At 42.6% G+C, this 17,091-nt stretch overlaps 1 protein-coding gene across 5 annotated transcripts in view; it reads left to right on the forward strand.

Moving 5' to 3' along the window:
* The window catches only part of ctbp2l (C-terminal binding protein 2, like), a 93,498-nt gene extending 76,547 nt beyond the window's left edge, over positions 1–16,951 (forward strand). For 4 of the 5 annotated variants that reach the window (XM_083932804.1, XM_083932806.1, XM_083932805.1 and 1 more), the window contains 7 exons: positions 3,515–3,659; positions 5,441–5,647; positions 8,399–8,613; positions 9,982–10,112; positions 11,960–12,087; positions 13,461–13,578; positions 15,103–16,951. In XM_083932804.1, the coding sequence (XP_083788930.1) occupies positions 3,515–3,659; positions 5,441–5,647; positions 8,399–8,613; positions 9,982–10,112; positions 11,960–12,087; positions 13,461–13,578; positions 15,103–15,283 (1,125 nt within the window). In that variant the 3' untranslated portion in view covers positions 15,284–16,951. Of the gene's footprint in view, positions 1–3,514; positions 3,660–5,440; positions 5,648–8,398; positions 8,614–9,981; positions 10,113–11,959; positions 12,088–13,460; positions 13,579–14,111; positions 14,187–15,102 lie in introns of all 5 variants that reach the window. The other variant, XM_083932808.1, reaches the window with a different exon arrangement.
* The last annotated feature ends 140 nt before the right edge of the window (positions 16,952–17,091 follow it).

Consider the following 17,091-nt stretch of genomic DNA (forward strand, 5'->3'; position numbering starts at 1 on the left):
CCATACACACTTGCCAGTTAAAATATAGTGGCTTCATTATGATTTAATGTCACTTTGTGGCACGGTGCGCGATGCCTATATCAGTGCCATTGTTGTAATAGAGTCTTGTATGGCAGGGATGCAGTGTAATTACACTGGCTTGTAGAGGCTCTTTATTGCTTTTTATGCAGCGCCGCGGCTGCAAAACAATATATGGCCGCGGAGATGGGTATCGCCGTACTGCTATCTCTCCATCTGCAGACGGAGTGAGAGCCGCTACATCTTTGCTCTCGTTGTTTTTATGAAAATGGGACATATTAAAAATGAAGCATTTGCATAGAGATCAATTCAATCAAAGACCTTGGGCTGTGAGTAGAAGGGGGGAGCGGGTAGCTTTTTGTTTGTTTTAACACTGCCTTATCAGGAAAAACATGATTGTAATGTTCACCTCGCCAGCATATTCAGCAGTTCACAGTAATAACTTGCAGTCTTAGATACCCAGAGGGGTGGTGTAGATTGAAAATGTCCAATCTCTCCTTTCTGCGGCACGGGTGCTGAGATGCATCTCTGACAACTCAGGAAGTTTCAGTATAATATTTTCGTGCCAGACACCAGCTGCTACTTTCTACTCCATCCACACAAGAAAGTACAAAAGCTCATGGGAAAGGCTTGTCAAAGGTGGAATATGAAAGTGTCCTGAGGTTATGGCAGGTCCTCTACCCAGTAATCCCTTATTTCTCTGGTGATAGGGGCATGATGCCAGTCATGATCAAGTTACAATACCACTTCAGCGAGACCCAATCCTGCATGCAACACCTGCACTCCAGCATTCTCACAGTTGTCGTGTCTCACAGTCACATGTGGATTGTAAAAGCTGGTTGATGGCCCAGATGGCATAGAGTCAACATTGACCTATCACATTGTACACTGCCTGACTGTTCATCCACTTGTGGTGTTAGGATTAGGGCTGCAAGTAATATAATGACTGGTTACATAAGCAAATTGTCTTTAGATGTTTTATTTCTAAAATGTCTTAGAAATATTTAAATCGCTGGTTGCAGAGGCAAACAGCTCACCTCTCAAACTATTCCCTTAAGTCCGTATACACTAGAGTGTACAGCTGTTTTTTTTGTTTGTTCTTTTTATATTGTTGAGGCTTTCCTTTGCCATGTAAATCTCATTCACACAGAGAATCTGTCATTTCCTTTTTACTCACATCTCTCTTTTACTGCTGGAGTGGATTTAAAAGGTGCAATCAATAAAGGATCCAAGCGTTCTCTTCTTAACATACTCCACATTATTCTGTGATGTTCTGCAGTGCTTTTTCTGTATTATTTAATGCTGTTATCATGCCCATGTCAACCTTTAAGAAATGCCAACAGCTTAAAAAACAACATTTTCAACAGGACATTTTCAGAAAAGTGTTCTCAGAGTAACCACCGGCTCTTATCCCCACTAGATTCACGCTGCTCACATCCTGTATCACCAAATCAAAACTCCTTTGCAACAGTATACTGCCTCTCACGCTCACCCAGGCCGAAAGGGGAGGCCCTCTGTTTCGTTAGAAAAGCCCAGCAATCATCAGAAATTATACCGTATAAGAAATAAACAGTGGTTACAGTGGAGAGGAGGCTATAGATTGGGTCAGAGTTTCCATTAAAATAAACTACATTCAGAGTGGATTTTCCGCCAAAAAAAGCTTAATCATTTACCCTGAAGACTCCTTCTCCTGCTCAAAAACAACCCTATGGAGTGAAGAAGAGTGTGTGTGTGTGTGTGTGTGTGTGTGCACTTTAACGGCTTGTGCATACTTATTTGTTTTAACCTTGAACTGGTATCTGTATAAGGCTTGTCCAGGACACACTCTAATGAAAGCTGTATGGAAATTCTGAGCTAATCTGCTAATCACAGGAAAGCTAATGCAGTTTGGCTGGAGCTGTTATTTAGGGGCTGGTGGGGGCTGTGGCGGAGACTGAGGGGGGATCGTTTATATCAGACTGAATCACAGGCCAGGTCACCTTGTCCATGTCAAGTAGCAGAGCAGCAGCGACACCCTCCTGAGATGACTGAATTCAGACTTTTTTTTTTAATTATCCGGCAGTGAACATGTTGTGATTTTCTACAGCAAGAAGGGTTTGACCGTGGTTTGTTTTTTAGCAGGATAACCCGAAAACTTCAAATTCAGACGCTAAGTTTGGTTATGAGGCAAGGAGCCAGTGATTTGATTATAATCTCCACCATGTGGTTATGTATTAAGCACTGCAAATTGTGGCACAAAATTACTAAAGTGTGTTTCTTTTTCTAAAAGAAAAAAATGAATGGAGTAGTCCATGTCCATTTCTGTCGTTTCTCGTTTTGGGGTTGGTGACATTATTAGGGGAGTATTGACATTGGCTTGGAGAAACACTTTCTATTCCCACTCTGCCAACTTATAATGCGATTCATGTGTAATATATTTATGCAGCCCATAATTGCAAGTTTGTCTTGGAGGTTCATACAATGCAATAAAAATGGAAAACTTGCTGCATGTAGGGTAGGGTGATATGATGATATCATTGAAAAGATGTCAAATGTTATTGTGATCGTTGCAGTCCTCAGCTGTTCTATGTTCATACAAAAAATAAAAATAAATAAATAATAATAAAGTTTTAAATAAAAACGGCCAAGCTGCATTGTACCAACATTTGGACAGCGCTTTAGGTTCTAATTCTTGCACGCTATATTCATATTGTATATGCATTTGCACTAAAGCTCTTGACAGGAAGTGATAAGAGAAAATATTTAGCATTTTAATTTAAGTGTTTAATTCACACAGCAGTTTACAAAAACAGTACTAGAATTAGAGGGTAGAAAAACAGAAATACAGTGTACTGTTAAGAACTGCAAAGCAGAAATGCCACAAAGCTTTATGGTCTTTATTTTAATCTGGCCCAAGTAAAAGAAAAAAAGGAAATGTCTTGGTTGCTGTTATATCACTCAAGAAACATTTTATTGCTGGATGTAAACGGGTCAGAAGGTCATCTATTCATTTTTTGACCTATTGAATCATTTCTGAAAGTCTAACTTGCGATCAGCAGCTGCCTTGACCTCTCTGTGTGGACAAGTGCCCAGATCCTTTGTCCATAAACACCCTCGGGGTCTGAGTGTAATTGTGATGACCATGCGTAACCGCAGCCCCTCAGAGACAATATAATGACTTGTTCCACTTCAGTGCAGGTCTGTAAAAGGAACGTATGTCAATGCTGCTGGTGACCATGTGATGTCTGTAGTTCCCCTCGCTGTGAAATCTTAAACGTTTCCTTAAGTATCCGCGGCGTCATGGCAGACATGATTTTCATGGCTCCTCTGGAAGGAATGCAATCTTGTGATTGTCATGAGTTCTCATGAACTCAGATGGACTAATGGTCATGTGGCGTGTGTGGGCCACATGAATGAATGGACAAAATAATTAACACAAGGAAGGCAGATACATGCATACAAAAACATGCGTCTCATTCAGTATTCATCAATTTTGTGACTGTGTCTGTGTCTGCAGGTGCTCAATGAAGCAGTGGGAGCCATGATGTACCACACCATCACGCTGACCAGAGAGGACCTGGAAAAGTTCAAAGCTCTACGCATCATCATCCGCATCGGTAGCGGCTACGACAACATCGACATCAAGGCTGCTGGAGAGCTGGGTACGACCCTCTACAGTCACTGCTAAAAAATAACCAGTACCAAGATCACACAGTTGATAGTGACTTTGCCTGAAAAATAACCAGTACCAAGATCACACAGTTGATAGTGACTTTGCCTGAAAAATAACCAGTACCAAGATCACACAGTTGATAGTGACTTTGCCTAAAAAATAACCAGTACCAAGATCACACAGTTGACGGTGACTTTGCCTAAAAGTACACTGCTCTGGACAGTATGTCTATTGTTTCCTTGTTTCTTTACTGTATGGATTATCAGAATGGTATCAAAGGCTGGGATAAAGAGTTAGATGAATGGCGGCAACCCCAGTGTGAGCCAGCAAGTTCAAAAAGGAGACAGAAAGGGAAAGACAGAGAGAGAGGAGAGTTCAGTCTCTTTGAACCACCACCCAGGCGTATATCAGCAGGCTGGTGGCTCAAAAAGCCCTTACAGTTGACAAAGCTGCCATTTCCCTGCCAATACAAGATACTGTGTCTAACTGCCACCCACTCACCAAAGGCGCTCTGCCTCGCAATGCAAGAGTCAAAAGCTATCATGCCTGGAGAAGGCGCTGCTGATATGGCGGCTGTTCTCTGGGAGAAGAAAAGGGGCCATTGATTGAGCAAGCTCTGGCTATTTTTTACTGTCCAGAGACGGCTGTGCTGTTACTCTGAGATACAGAGTGGGATGAAAACATCAGAGAAGAGTGAGGGCAGGCAGAAGTGCTTAAGTGGCGATAATGGAATTTTTTTGTATTGTTGGAGGATTGGCAATGTAATACCACAAGGTCAGAGGTTTAAATTATCTGAATGTGACAAAATTCTGAGCAATCTACTCGAGGAGATCTTGACAGAAAGTGTCTAAAACTGGTTTTATACATGTTGCAACGCTTGCCTCTTTCGGCTCAGTATCAGTGCGACACAGTTCATTACATTGGACATTAAAGGTTCCATATTGTAAGAGGAGAGAGATTTATCATGCCTGTTTTTGTTATAAAGCAGGTTGAGGTGCTAAATAAATACTGTGAAGGTATCAATCAAAACGCTCAACCCACAGATAATTCTCACCCAGCCCATATTTAGAAACTGTGCCTTTAAGCGAGCCGTCAGGACTTCTGTACGGTTGGGATGTCACAACTGTACTATATGTAGGTAGAAAGTGCCGCTACAGTGCTGTTACAGTCATTCCCAGCTGCAATGGGGGTGCAGGGACACGGAGCTCAGATGTGAAAGACCCAGAAACACTTAACAGTCAGAGCAGACTGGGCTTTTTCCGAAGGGGGTCTTAAAAAGACAGAGTGTGATTACAAGTATCTTCAGACAGACAGCATGAGAAAAATAATGTGTTATTTGAACATTAAAGCATGTAAATATGTTCAAGTAGAAACCCAAAATACAAGCACAAACCTGAAAATGAGCATAGTATGGGACCTTTAATTTGATGATTTTACAGCGTATGTAGTTTAATTTGCCATGCAGTGATACATATTGGTATTAGAGCCAGACAATAAATCTAGCTCATCAAATCACAACCTTTTTAAATCTCTTACTGGCCTCAATTTACTAATATCTCAATTCTCATGACGATACACAAACAACCATAAGTTCAACCAGTCTGTCAGCCAACAGCCCAGTTTCTTTAACTGGTCATACTATAATTAAACGGGGCAAAAAAGGCGGCCTATATTAGAAAAATGGTGTAATTATAATATTGATTTTAGGTTTGTTTTTTAGAACTGAGCCAGATAAATTTTCTGCTGTTCTGCCTTGTTCTTCTCCTTTAGGTATTGCTGTGTGTAACATTCCCTCGGCAGCTGTGGAGGAGACAGCAGACTCCACCCTGTGCCACATCCTCAACCTTTACCGGCGGAACACCTGGCTCTACCAGGCTCTCCGGGAGGGTACGCGGGTCCAGAGTGTGGAGCAGATCCGCGAGGTGGCGTCTGGCGCCGCCCGCATCCGTGGCGAAACCCTTGGCCTCATCGGCTTCGGTCAGTATCATTTATTCTGTCGTTACTTTTTAACTTTCCACTTATTTCTGTTGTTTCACTCCCTTTCTTTGCCCTCCATTCTCTTTTCACATCCTGTTACCGCTCTGTGTGCCTTCTGTTTTTCTTCCCTGATAAGGTTATTTTTCTCTCCTGCCCGTCCCACAGATTATTTCAAGGTTGTCTGTTTTGTCTCCCTCCGGGCTGGCTTCCTTTTCTCTGCCACACTGTCCTCTCATCCCACTGCTCTAATGCTCACCATTATATCTCCATTATTCTCCCTTCTTCTGTTTTCGACTCTTCTCCTCCGTCACTGCGGTCCCTCGACACCTTACCCTGCCATAATCAGGCCCCTCATGGTGAACCAGATTCGGCCAGTTTGTGTTTGTTACAGTGTGCTTTCCCTCTCTGCACCTGTTTTAATGCCGATTGTGCGCGTTTGTGTATCATTCTACCCTGTCTCAACATTAGTGGGCTGACAGATGCTTTGTCTACTCCAAACCCTTTCCAGAGTGCCACCTTATCTCTGTGTCCACATACACTCCCCACACACATAAACACACAACATCCTTTCCCCTATAGGTCCCCAGCAGTCTCCTAGACTTACTGTGCCCAAACAGCAGGTCCTGGCAGGAAAAATGCCCCCACCCCCCAATCTCTTTCCCACCCAATCCTCCCACCTCCAGCCTCCTCTCCCGGTCTTTCTGGCACAAGCCATCTCCCAAACAATGTCCATTGTCAGCAGGAGGTTGGGGAAAGCGAAGGCCTCCTGGTGTTTGTTTGTCAGACTCCGCACATAAAGCCAGCTGCAGAACTCTGCAGACTGCAAACACACCGAATGAAAAAAAACCTCCGGTGGCGACAATAGACTCAGAAGTACTTTAAGTACCAGTCACAGCAACCTTTTAGGCCTTAACACTCTTGAAATATTGCTGTGCATAGTTAGGAAGTTCATCGTCATAATCTGTTCAGGAGAAGTCCACAGCAACGGCACAACTCTTTTTTGACTTCCAGCTGCGCACATGAACTCCGATTAGACTGTCTGACAAAAACTATCACTCTATCCTTCATGTTGGCCTTGACCAATCACCGCCACATCTTCCGGCACCAGGTGGGACAGAGTTGATTTTATAACTCACTTTTGAGTGTTGTCCTTGAGCAACACAAAGCAACACTGCCACCAAGATGTGTGTGGCAGACCCTCTGGTTACAGTATATTGTCTTCGATTGTTGTGGGAAGATATGGAGGTTGAGGACTACAATTAGGAGAAACATTTTTGATGTGATTTTTCTGGGAAAATATCAACACAAAAACTAGTAGTTTTCATACAGCTTCTAGTGTGGAATTGCTAGTTAGAGATAGTTGCAGGTACAGAGCACATCAGCTGTAATCACTAGACTTTATTGTAAATCCCTCAAAATCAAAAGGGATGCTGTTTCCCTCCAAATCCACCACTTTGCAACAATTTTCCAACAATCATGCAGGAAGAAAATCGTTGTAGAAGAAGCAGAGATGCCAATTTCAACACCCCCAGCAGCAGCCTCAGTAAATCAGATTGTACCGCAGCCACAAGACGACCTGGTCTGTTGCAAACTGGAAACTCATTCTCATGCTGCTGCTGTCTGTATCTCTCTGTCGATCTCTACTTCTAACCAGCAGCTGAATGCAGCAAGTTAATGCTTGTACTCACATTGTCAAAAGTTCTTCTATGAAATATAAAGTAATTGAAGACAAAGTACACATGCCCAGCGGGGGAAAGGTTGTTACACTGAAAAAGATTTAGCACTTCTGGGAAGGTTGCTTCTACAAAAAAGTTGATTGCAATCCATCATCATGGAAGAAAAGAATAGATGGAGTGATTGCTTAAGTATTATGAGGAGCCCTTATGCTGCTGTCTCTTATTGGCTGATTGGAGATTAAATTGAAAGCAAGAATCATTCTCTTTGACTTTGAAACCTAAGAGCAGGATATAATGCTCCATCACAAAGAGAGGACTTTTAGAGTGTTAAGGACCATATCGATTCGTTTCACCGGCAACAACATCCAACTCTCCATCACCCTCCTGCACCTGGTGCTGCTGCTGAACAGGGGCAGCATCTCTAGCAACCGGAGACTCACAGCCTACACAACAAATGGCTGCGAGAGACAGAGGAAGAGGCTTATATGATACAGATTCAGTGTCTGATTCATCGTCTCAAAGCCTCCACTAGAGACCACTTACCTCACATTGTCCTCTTCCTGTGAAATGAGTTCTCCATCATGACTCCACCACTTAGCAAATCTGTCTTTCTTTTTCATCTCTTAACAGTTATATTGTTAAGTGCATTTAGTAGTACACATTATGTTGTGTATACTTCCGGTTAAGTTAAAAGTATTTCGGGTTATTCTGCTTTTGCAGTCGTTTTAGGTCACTCTACTAAATCAGTGATTCTCAAAGACCAGTCCAGTCTGTGCAGTGTGGGCTACCAATCCTCAACACTTAGAAACATTTAACTTACCGGACATAATCTTACTTTTGAATTTGAAGTTTATTTTTAATTATTAGTTTATTTATCAGCGGCAAACAAAAGGTTATATTCATAATACTTATAATAAATACAGTTTGTGACATTAGTTTCTGCGCCAAAAAGGTTGAGAATCCCAACTTAACTCAACTAAACGTCTGAAATACCAATGTAAAATAAATGCTTCTCTTCTGATGTGTGTGACTGTGGACATAAATAAACAGGATCCACTTCTCCGTGTGTCCTCAGGTCGTTCGGGACAGGCAGTGGCGGTGCGGGCCAAGGTTTTCGGCTTCAACGTCATCTTCTACGACCCCTACCTGCAGGACGGCCTGGAGCGCTCACTGGGTGTCCAGCGCGTCTACACCCTGCAGGACCTGCTCTACCAGAGCGACTGCGTCTCCCTGCACTGCAACCTGAACGAACACAACCACCACCTCATCAACGACTTCACCATCAAACAGGTACATTAGCAAAACCCGCGCATACACACGCAGACGTGTCTTCCAGACAGAGCCGAACATCTTGTTGAACAGCTATGACCTGACCTGGGCTTAATTCAGTGCTATCTAGCAGGTAGACAAGCAGAGCTGCTGGTGTATTATTACTCTGTCAGCCTGGAGGCTGTCCTAAAGAGCATTATAGTCTGTAAAAAAAGAGAGGGAGAAGAAAAAAAACCAAGAGGAAACGGCAGCAGCCTTCCTGCCTGCACATTCCCTGCTCTTTATCTTAAGCTCCACCAAAGCTGGACACAAATTCATTCCTTTGCTCTGTCAAATGCAATTAGCGCCAGCCCACGGCTACAGCAAATATATCGACTAGGCTGCGCAGCAGGGGGCTGAGAGCTGTGCGAGGGGAAAGTGCTGTTCTCTGAGTCAATAACTGCACTCCGAGGCGCTGCCTGGGGTGACACCTGCAGGGATGCCCGGGAACTACACAGACTAAAGAAGCCTCTGCCTTCTGTCGATTTCTCCCCATGTTGCCACTCACTGTTTTCTCTTTGTCTTGCCTCTCGTGTGCCCTTCTTTCTGCAGTTTGTGAGTTACAGTACTATATGTGGGGACACAAACAAAAGTGGGTGCAGGGGTAATAGCCTAGCCTAGTTACCTCTGTGTCTCTTCCAAAGCCTAAGATTATCAGTGTCTCTTTAAGTGCTTCAATGAAAGAACACTTTCCTCTCTTTCCTCACCAAAAATCTTGGCAGTCGCTTTCAGCTTCTAAAGTGGAAACGTGTGTGCATGTTTGTGTGTTTCTGTGTGTGTCAAAACCACCAAGGCCTAATAAACGACTGCCTGCCAGCGTCAAGGCTTTTCATGCCCCTGGATTTCAGCTTTTGTCAAGATTAAGGGATTACTTTCTTCTGAGCATATTCATTTGATTTTTTTTTTCTTTCTCCCTCTTACACTTTTTGTTGTCCCCCCCCACCACACACACACACAAGCAGCCTGGGGTGGTGGCGCTGCCTCATCCTTCAGCTCACCCCTCATCCTTCATTTCATCTCTTGGTTTTGGATAAAGACTGTTCTCTATTTCACATCTGACAGTATTTTCCCAGGCGCTGTCTGTCTCCTAGATCTTTCAGGTGTCAGGCACAACAAAGGTCTCACAGATTTTTTTTCCCTTTCGGTCCCGTGTAATATGTCTTAAGAGCCTCAAATGCAGACATCCAATCCAGATTGGTGTGCAGCATTTGATCAGACAGATTAATTTGACTGCCAGGTTGACGGACGCACAAAGACACCTGCATCTGGTTATTCGTCTGTAAATTACTGGCTGTAGCTCTTTTATTTCTGTGTTGATTTGTTTGTGTTTGTGTATCTTGTGCACCACAGATGCGTCAGGGTGCGTTTCTGGTCAACACTGCGCGGGGAGGCCTAGTGGATGAGAAGGCCCTGGCCCAGGCGCTGAAGGAGGGCAGGATACGGGGAGCCGCCTTAGATGTTCATGAGACAGAGCCTTTCACGTAAGTGTACACACACACACACACACACACACACACAAACAAATCCCTCTCAAAGCCAGACAGATGAATGCTTCACTTAGAGAGTCGGATACAGACAAGGAAATAGATGGGTGTGTAGGAAAGGAAAGAAAGCAACAAATTGCGCACAGTCAAAGCAACGGAGAACTTTAAACAGCTGAAGGGAAAGACAGTCAGACAGAAAACATGGCAGACATATGACGAGTTAAAGACATCTCGTACTCTATTCTAAAAGGTTTCTTCAGGGCCCTGAAGGTAATGGAATTCAGGAGATGGAAAGCTGAGGTCCCTTTATTCCCATCAAAGGAAACTAAATACTTTGACTGTGGAGAGGTGCAACAAAAAGTGTGTCCTCTCTTTCTTTAGGCATCGAAGTTCAAGGACTCACCTTTATCAGGAGAGTTTTCCAAATGGTGAAATGTTTGTAGTTTAGTTGAAAATGAGTTTGAATGGAATTTTACCAAGACTACTGTATCAACTATTGGTTTGAAAATGTCTAAAAAAATAAGCTAAAAAGTCATGCTGAATATCATCCCGTAAAAATGTAAGCATATATCATAGTTAATGTTTAACCTGACAGCCAAACACAGATCGATACATCTCCCAGTTTTTCACCTTTCTAAGAACCAAGTTGCCCATCTAGGGTGGGCTACATGTGTTGATGGTTTGTTCAAGCATCACGGACAGTTAAGGAGTTTGGAGGATGCCTTTTTCTGGTCGGCTGCTCAGCTGACTGGTGCTGTCGAGGACTGAAACTCAGCCCGATAAAGCTGGAACTCATGCTCCCCTTGACCCAATATGTCAACAGGAGAGTGTTGCATAACTTTGGCCCTCCATCCCACGCAACACGACACTGATTCAGGGCACCGCTGAGGCTGAGGCTGAGGCGTTACACACCGCACACAAACAGGCGAGGTGTTGCAACGGAGGAAGAGGAGGAGAGGGACTTGGAGCTGATCTGTTTTTCAGTGCCACATGAGAGGACAGAGATGAGAGAGAGGAGAGAGAGGAAGTTTTGGAAAAGGAGGAATAAGACTGCGGCATGTGTGAATAACAGGATCTGACATTTTCTCCCGTTGGCCATGATTCCAGACAATTGTCATGCAAATGATATGTAAACATTCACGTTTTTTTTGAAGAACAACGGAATGGGAATTAGTTACAATATGAAAAGAGTTGTTGCACATGAATGGGCCTTCTGATTGCCCCAATAATAAATAATGTCTGCTCTCATAGAAAGCAAAAAACAAAGGAATGCCCATGGCAATATTTGAATGCACCAATTTGCGGTTGCCATGCGGTGCAAATAAAGCAATAGCAGGTGTGATGGGGCTCAGTGGACGGATAATATCAACACTTCAGCAGATCCAGTGTCATTGTCGGTTCGGCTGTCAGCTGTAAAATGTAACAACTGTTGGTTTGTCCGCGCTAAACTGCTGTCATTTATTTGACAAAAGCACTCTCTTTGCCACTTGCCATTCCCCACATGATGTTTTTATGGCACTTCTGCCCTTTAGACACGTTATGAGACATAGAAAGGCTTTGAATTATGATTTGTCAGATTATATAGGATTTTTTTCTGCAATCTCTTTAAAAAAATGATCTAGATACACATTCTAAGATTACACCTCTCACTCTCTACTCCTCCCTCAATATCCCAGAATCTATGAGTATGCAAATATTGGTCGTTTGATCCTTTTAACTGCCTGAACACTTCTTTTTTGTGATCATTGGACAATCTCTTATTTTATTGATCGTAAAAAACAACAAGCTTTGACTGAATCCTCACTTATCATTTGTCCTTTTCTTCCTCCCTGTGTGTGTTGTAGTTTTGCTCAGGGCCCGCTGAAAGACGCCCCGAACCTGATCTGCACACCACACACAGCCTGGTACAGTGAACAGGCCTCTCTGGAGATGAGGGAGGCAGCAGCCACCGAGATCCGAAGAGCCGTCACTGGTATGTGGTCGCATAACCAAATGAATGTTCTGTTTATAGCTCTTTCCTAACACAGGGTATATCCAGGCAAGGAAGGAAAATATAAGACCCTTTTTTCCATACATTCGAAGACCTCATCGCCTCTTCATGTTCTAACCAGTAACACACTTTCACTTTTTTACAGTTTTAAGTTTTTTACAGTACAGTATAACAGTGTTAGTTTTTGTTGGATCATTGTATGAATGCAACGTAATTCAGATACATGGGGTGGAAAAAATGCCATACTATAGTATACCATAAAATAAACGTGTGCAGTTATATAGTTATATATTATGTCGTAAAAAAGTATAGTATGTTAGAAAAATGTCGTACATGATGAACTATACACAATGACTGTGACTTTCTTTTAGGGTTTTTTCCAACATACTGTTCTATAACTTTTTTAATTCATTTCAGTCGACATACAGTATAATACTATGACTTTTTAATTGATCTCAATCGACATACAATACTGTTACTTAGTTCTACATTTTTTCAAGATACTAATATATATTTTTTTCTGACATTCTACACTATGATTTTTTTAAATGATTGTTTTTGACATACTGTACAATAACCTCTTTTTATGATTTTCCCCCCAACATTATACTGACTTTTTTGAAGTTTTTTTTTCCACATACCTTTTTATCATAAAAAAATGTTGGTTAATTGACTTTTTAACTTTTAATGCCTATCATATGGCTGATTTAAGCATTTTTGGACATATTATATTTAGATTTTTCTTTTCTTTTTTTGACGTACTATGACTTTTCTTGGCTAATTTCTTTGTACACCCTTTTTTTCTATGACCTTTCCCGACATACACAACATCAAATACTTCTCCTACCTTCATTATCTGTCTCAGTCTTCTCTGTGACCTATTGCATGTTTTTCTTTCCCTGATGTCACATTTCCACTTCACGAGGCCCCGGGCAGCCTTTATTAAATCTGGACCTCTTAATAGATGTCATCATTAGCTTCCTGACACAGAACAGAGCAGAGTGGAGCCCAGGGGCCGGCCTACCAAGTCTCTTCATTTGTATTTGTGTATCCGAGCCTGATATGTTTGTCACTCTGACACTTTGTCTTGTCACTCATCCCCTGTAAGAAGTTATGGCTTATTAGATAGTGTGATACTGATATCGTACTTTTAACCGTGTGTGTGTGTGTGTGTGTGTGTGTGTGTGTGTGTGTGTGTGTGTGTGTGTGTGTGTGTGTGTGTGTGTGTGTGTGTGTGTGTGTGTGTGTGTGTGTGTGTGTGTGTGTGTGTGTGTGTGTGTGTGTGTGTGTGTGTGTGTGTGTGTGTGTGTGTGTGTGTGTGTGTGTGTGTGTGTGTGTGTGTGTGTGTGTGACAGGTCGTATCCCTGACAGCCTAAGAAACTGCGTCAACAAGGAGTTCTTTGTCACCTCGGCACCGTGGGCAGTTATGGATCAGCCAGGCGTTCACCCTGAGCTCAACGGCGCCGCCTACAGGTAGGTAGTGAACATGCAGATAGCTAGCAAATGTACCCCTTCTCATTTCAGAAAAAAACTACCTTGCATTATTTAAGGATTTGTGTTTTAACATGTCAGTAAAAATGTATAAAATGTATAGTATTCAGTATACTGATACTTGTACTACTTTATAAGTATTCAGTACCCATGTGGGTGCTTTTGTTTTCATGTATTTAGTACAGTACAAGTCAAGGTATACCAAATGAGAGAATCTATGATTATAGATAAATTATATATGAGTTTTTATCGTTGTTGTTTATTATACATTTACCATGTGTATTCCCTTTTCTCCCTACATTTATTGTTTTAAAATATATCTCCTTAAACTGGTCTAGTAAAGTTATTTTCCTTAACTGTCAGAATGAATCAATGAACTCCCTCCTCTGCTGTAGATCCCAGTGCCCTGTCCCTTTTCTAACTGTCCTCTGTAGTAGTACAAAGATAATTCTTTGCCCACCTGTGGGCCCCTCTTGATCTCAGCATGTCCGCCTCCATGTGCTTCTTTCACGCAGCCAAGTGACCCAAAGTCTTGCGGCCGTAGCTGCCGGTGTCCCCCAAGACAAAATTATTGCCTAGATCAGGAGCAGGTAAATACGACCATCCGGGCCAACAGCCTCTTGTCTGGAGGTCCCGGATAAGACCCTCTCACCTGAGCTCACATGATGTGTGTCCCTTCTATAATTTCCCAGTACTCACCTGTGTTTGACTGACCACAGATTAGAAATGGATGGCAGAGAGTGTGGGTTTTGAGTGTCTCAGTAAGCATGACATAAAAACCATTCAGATGCAGTTTTATGGATGGTGTCATGCTTCGTGGTTTCCTTCTCATGGGTTTTTGGGCGAGTTCTGTTGGATTTAATGTCTCTGAACTGGATCATCCTTCTTTGTATGAATACTGTTATTGTACGGAGCCTCTGAGGGGTCACGGTTCGATTTCTCTCTTAACTATTTTGTATTCCCTCACAATAAGTTTTGCATTCTGATCCATAGGAACACTTAAGTGTGTTCAGTCCAGTTCATACACTGTCAGTTCAGTTGTATTGTGAGGTAACGCGAAAGTAGTTCCGTGCACCTTCGGGGGCTCCACATTATTGGGATTTTAGTAATTTAATGGTTCTTTTCCACCAAATAGTCCCAGGAACTAAATCAGGAACTGTTAAAGTCATTAAGCAAGACAAAAATACATTTTCTTTTCTCACTTTGCTAATTGATTAACTTATCTTTTCAGCTCTAATTCTATTTTTCCCCCTGGCTTGTTCACTACTTCATCTTGCTGTTTTAATCCCAAGTCTTAGCAGAATTCCAAAACCATGGCAAAGCACAACAACTTGAAAATGCAGTTAAAGTGTTTTTAAAAGGTTTTCTGAAAAAGTTCCTGTGGTGGAAGAGAGCCAGTAGTATCACTAGACGTTAGGTCAGTTCAGAGATTCCTGTCTTTCACGGTGTTGGGAATGTGGGCCTGTCAATCTGCGACACTAACCTCACACCATCCCCTTCCCCCAGATACCCGCCGGGTGTAGTTGGAGTGGCTCCGGGTGGCATCCCGGGGGCGTTAGAGGGCATGGTGCCAGGTGGGGTGCCCATCGCCCACACCTTGCCCTCTGGTACACACCCGTCACAGGCCCCGTCGCCCAACCAGCCCTCCAAACACGGCGAGACCAGAGAGCACCTCACCGAGCAATAGCAGAAGGGATACAAACGGCAACATCTCATCTCGATCCGTCAACACTCAGAAGCAACCAATCACAAAGCAACCGACCAACTGGGACCAAGAGACAGTGAAACAACACAAGCGGCTGCCTGTTAAATCAGTCAGCAACTGGGAACAAAGGAAGTGTTCCGGGGAATTTGTACTTTTAACGTTTTAGTTTTTACTCTCTGTCTCTTTGGGTTCAGTACCGACTTAACTCTTTGATGATGATGCTGGGTTTTTTTTTTGTTTTTCTTCGGGACACGCCTATGATTGTGGACACAGAGTCCAGTGTTTTTAGCGCTCCGGGATTACCCAATGAGACTCTGTCCCGTCCCCCCCTACACCGCAGAGCTCATGGGAAACGTAGGCCCACATCTCAAGACACCAATGGGCGAACAAGAGAAAAAACTTTGGCATCATGTGCTACTGGACCTTAGCCCCCATCCACCCGCCCCCCAGCTGCCCCCTGATCCTCCCCACCTCTCCTCCACCCAGCTCCGACCCTCCTTATGTAACTAACGTGTGTTGTTTAGGCCCCTCGTTATGCCTCAGAAGAGAATTATAATTTTTTTTTTTCTTTCAATCTTCAGTGTGAATGACTACAAATTGATTATTGACTATATATATATTTATCATTCCTCCAACAAAAGGAAAAGATTGCTCATCAGTTATAGTAATCTCGAGTGGGTTTTAACCCTTTCCTGCCTATAATACACACGACAGCTGTCACAGTTACAGGATTTCACCACTTGGGGGCACTTTGACACAGTCAGAGGGGTTTTTCTGAACCGTTGACCATTGACACAATAACTTGCTCAAAGAAATTGTGATTTCTTTTTTTTTTTAAGCTGCAAGTGGTAGCACTGAACAAAATAGCAACTTTAAACATTTAATTGTAGATGAATTTGGACATAAATGGATTATTTAACGTCCCTCTTCAGTTACTAAGAGGTGGTGATGTGTCAGTGTGATTGTGAGCTGTGAAGACACAAACCATTTTCATAACCATAAAAAATAATCACGTTTGGTGCGACTGCGTGATTCTTCTGTAGGCATTGATGATGACCGCCAATGGACAACAGATGATTAACTTAGCGGTTTGTGTGCCCTCCCTTCTTTGAGCACATTTCCCACTGAAGACAGGAAAGGGTTAAAGCAAACTTAATTTCTTAATGACTCAGGAAAACACTTTTTTGCAGATATTCTTTATTCCCAGAAGTTTGTCTTTTAAAAAAAAAAAAAAAACCCAAGATAAGACGAATCTGGATGGTCTGGATATTTTCTCTCCTCCCTCATCCTCTCCATTGTGGTATTTTTATATACAAGGCGCATCCCACGTTTTTGGTGTTAAAGAGTTTTGAAGAGTCCTGTTAGATTTGTATTGCCTAGTTAAATGTTCCTATAACCATAGACCTATGTGATCCACCCTCTCTTCTCCCCTTATATTTTCTTTGTTCTATTGAAGGCCAGGTTCTTTGGGGCGTCCTGTACTCTGTAAGAGCAATAGCAGAAACTCCTACTTAGTGTCCCAACAATAGCAGAAGAGGCAGCCAGCAGTATGTTTTTGTTTTTAGTGTGAGTATTTGTATTTGTTTCTTGTACAAGGTGAACATTTAGCATTCAGTGCAGTTCAAATAAAAGATACAATTCTGAGAACCAGCTGTCTGTACCAGCTTGATTTTTAACACGTCAGTTTCTGATAGAAAATGTTCCCTTTTTGTGTAATCTCACATGATCTTTGTCGTCCTAGTTTTATCATTTGTCACAGGGGGGGCACCAATGTATAAACGTGCAAAATA

This window comes from Echiichthys vipera (assembly GCF_963691815.1).
Source record: "Echiichthys vipera genome assembly, chromosome: 18".
NCBI classification, from domain to species: Eukaryota; Metazoa; Chordata; class Actinopteri; order Perciformes; family Trachinidae; genus Echiichthys; species Echiichthys vipera.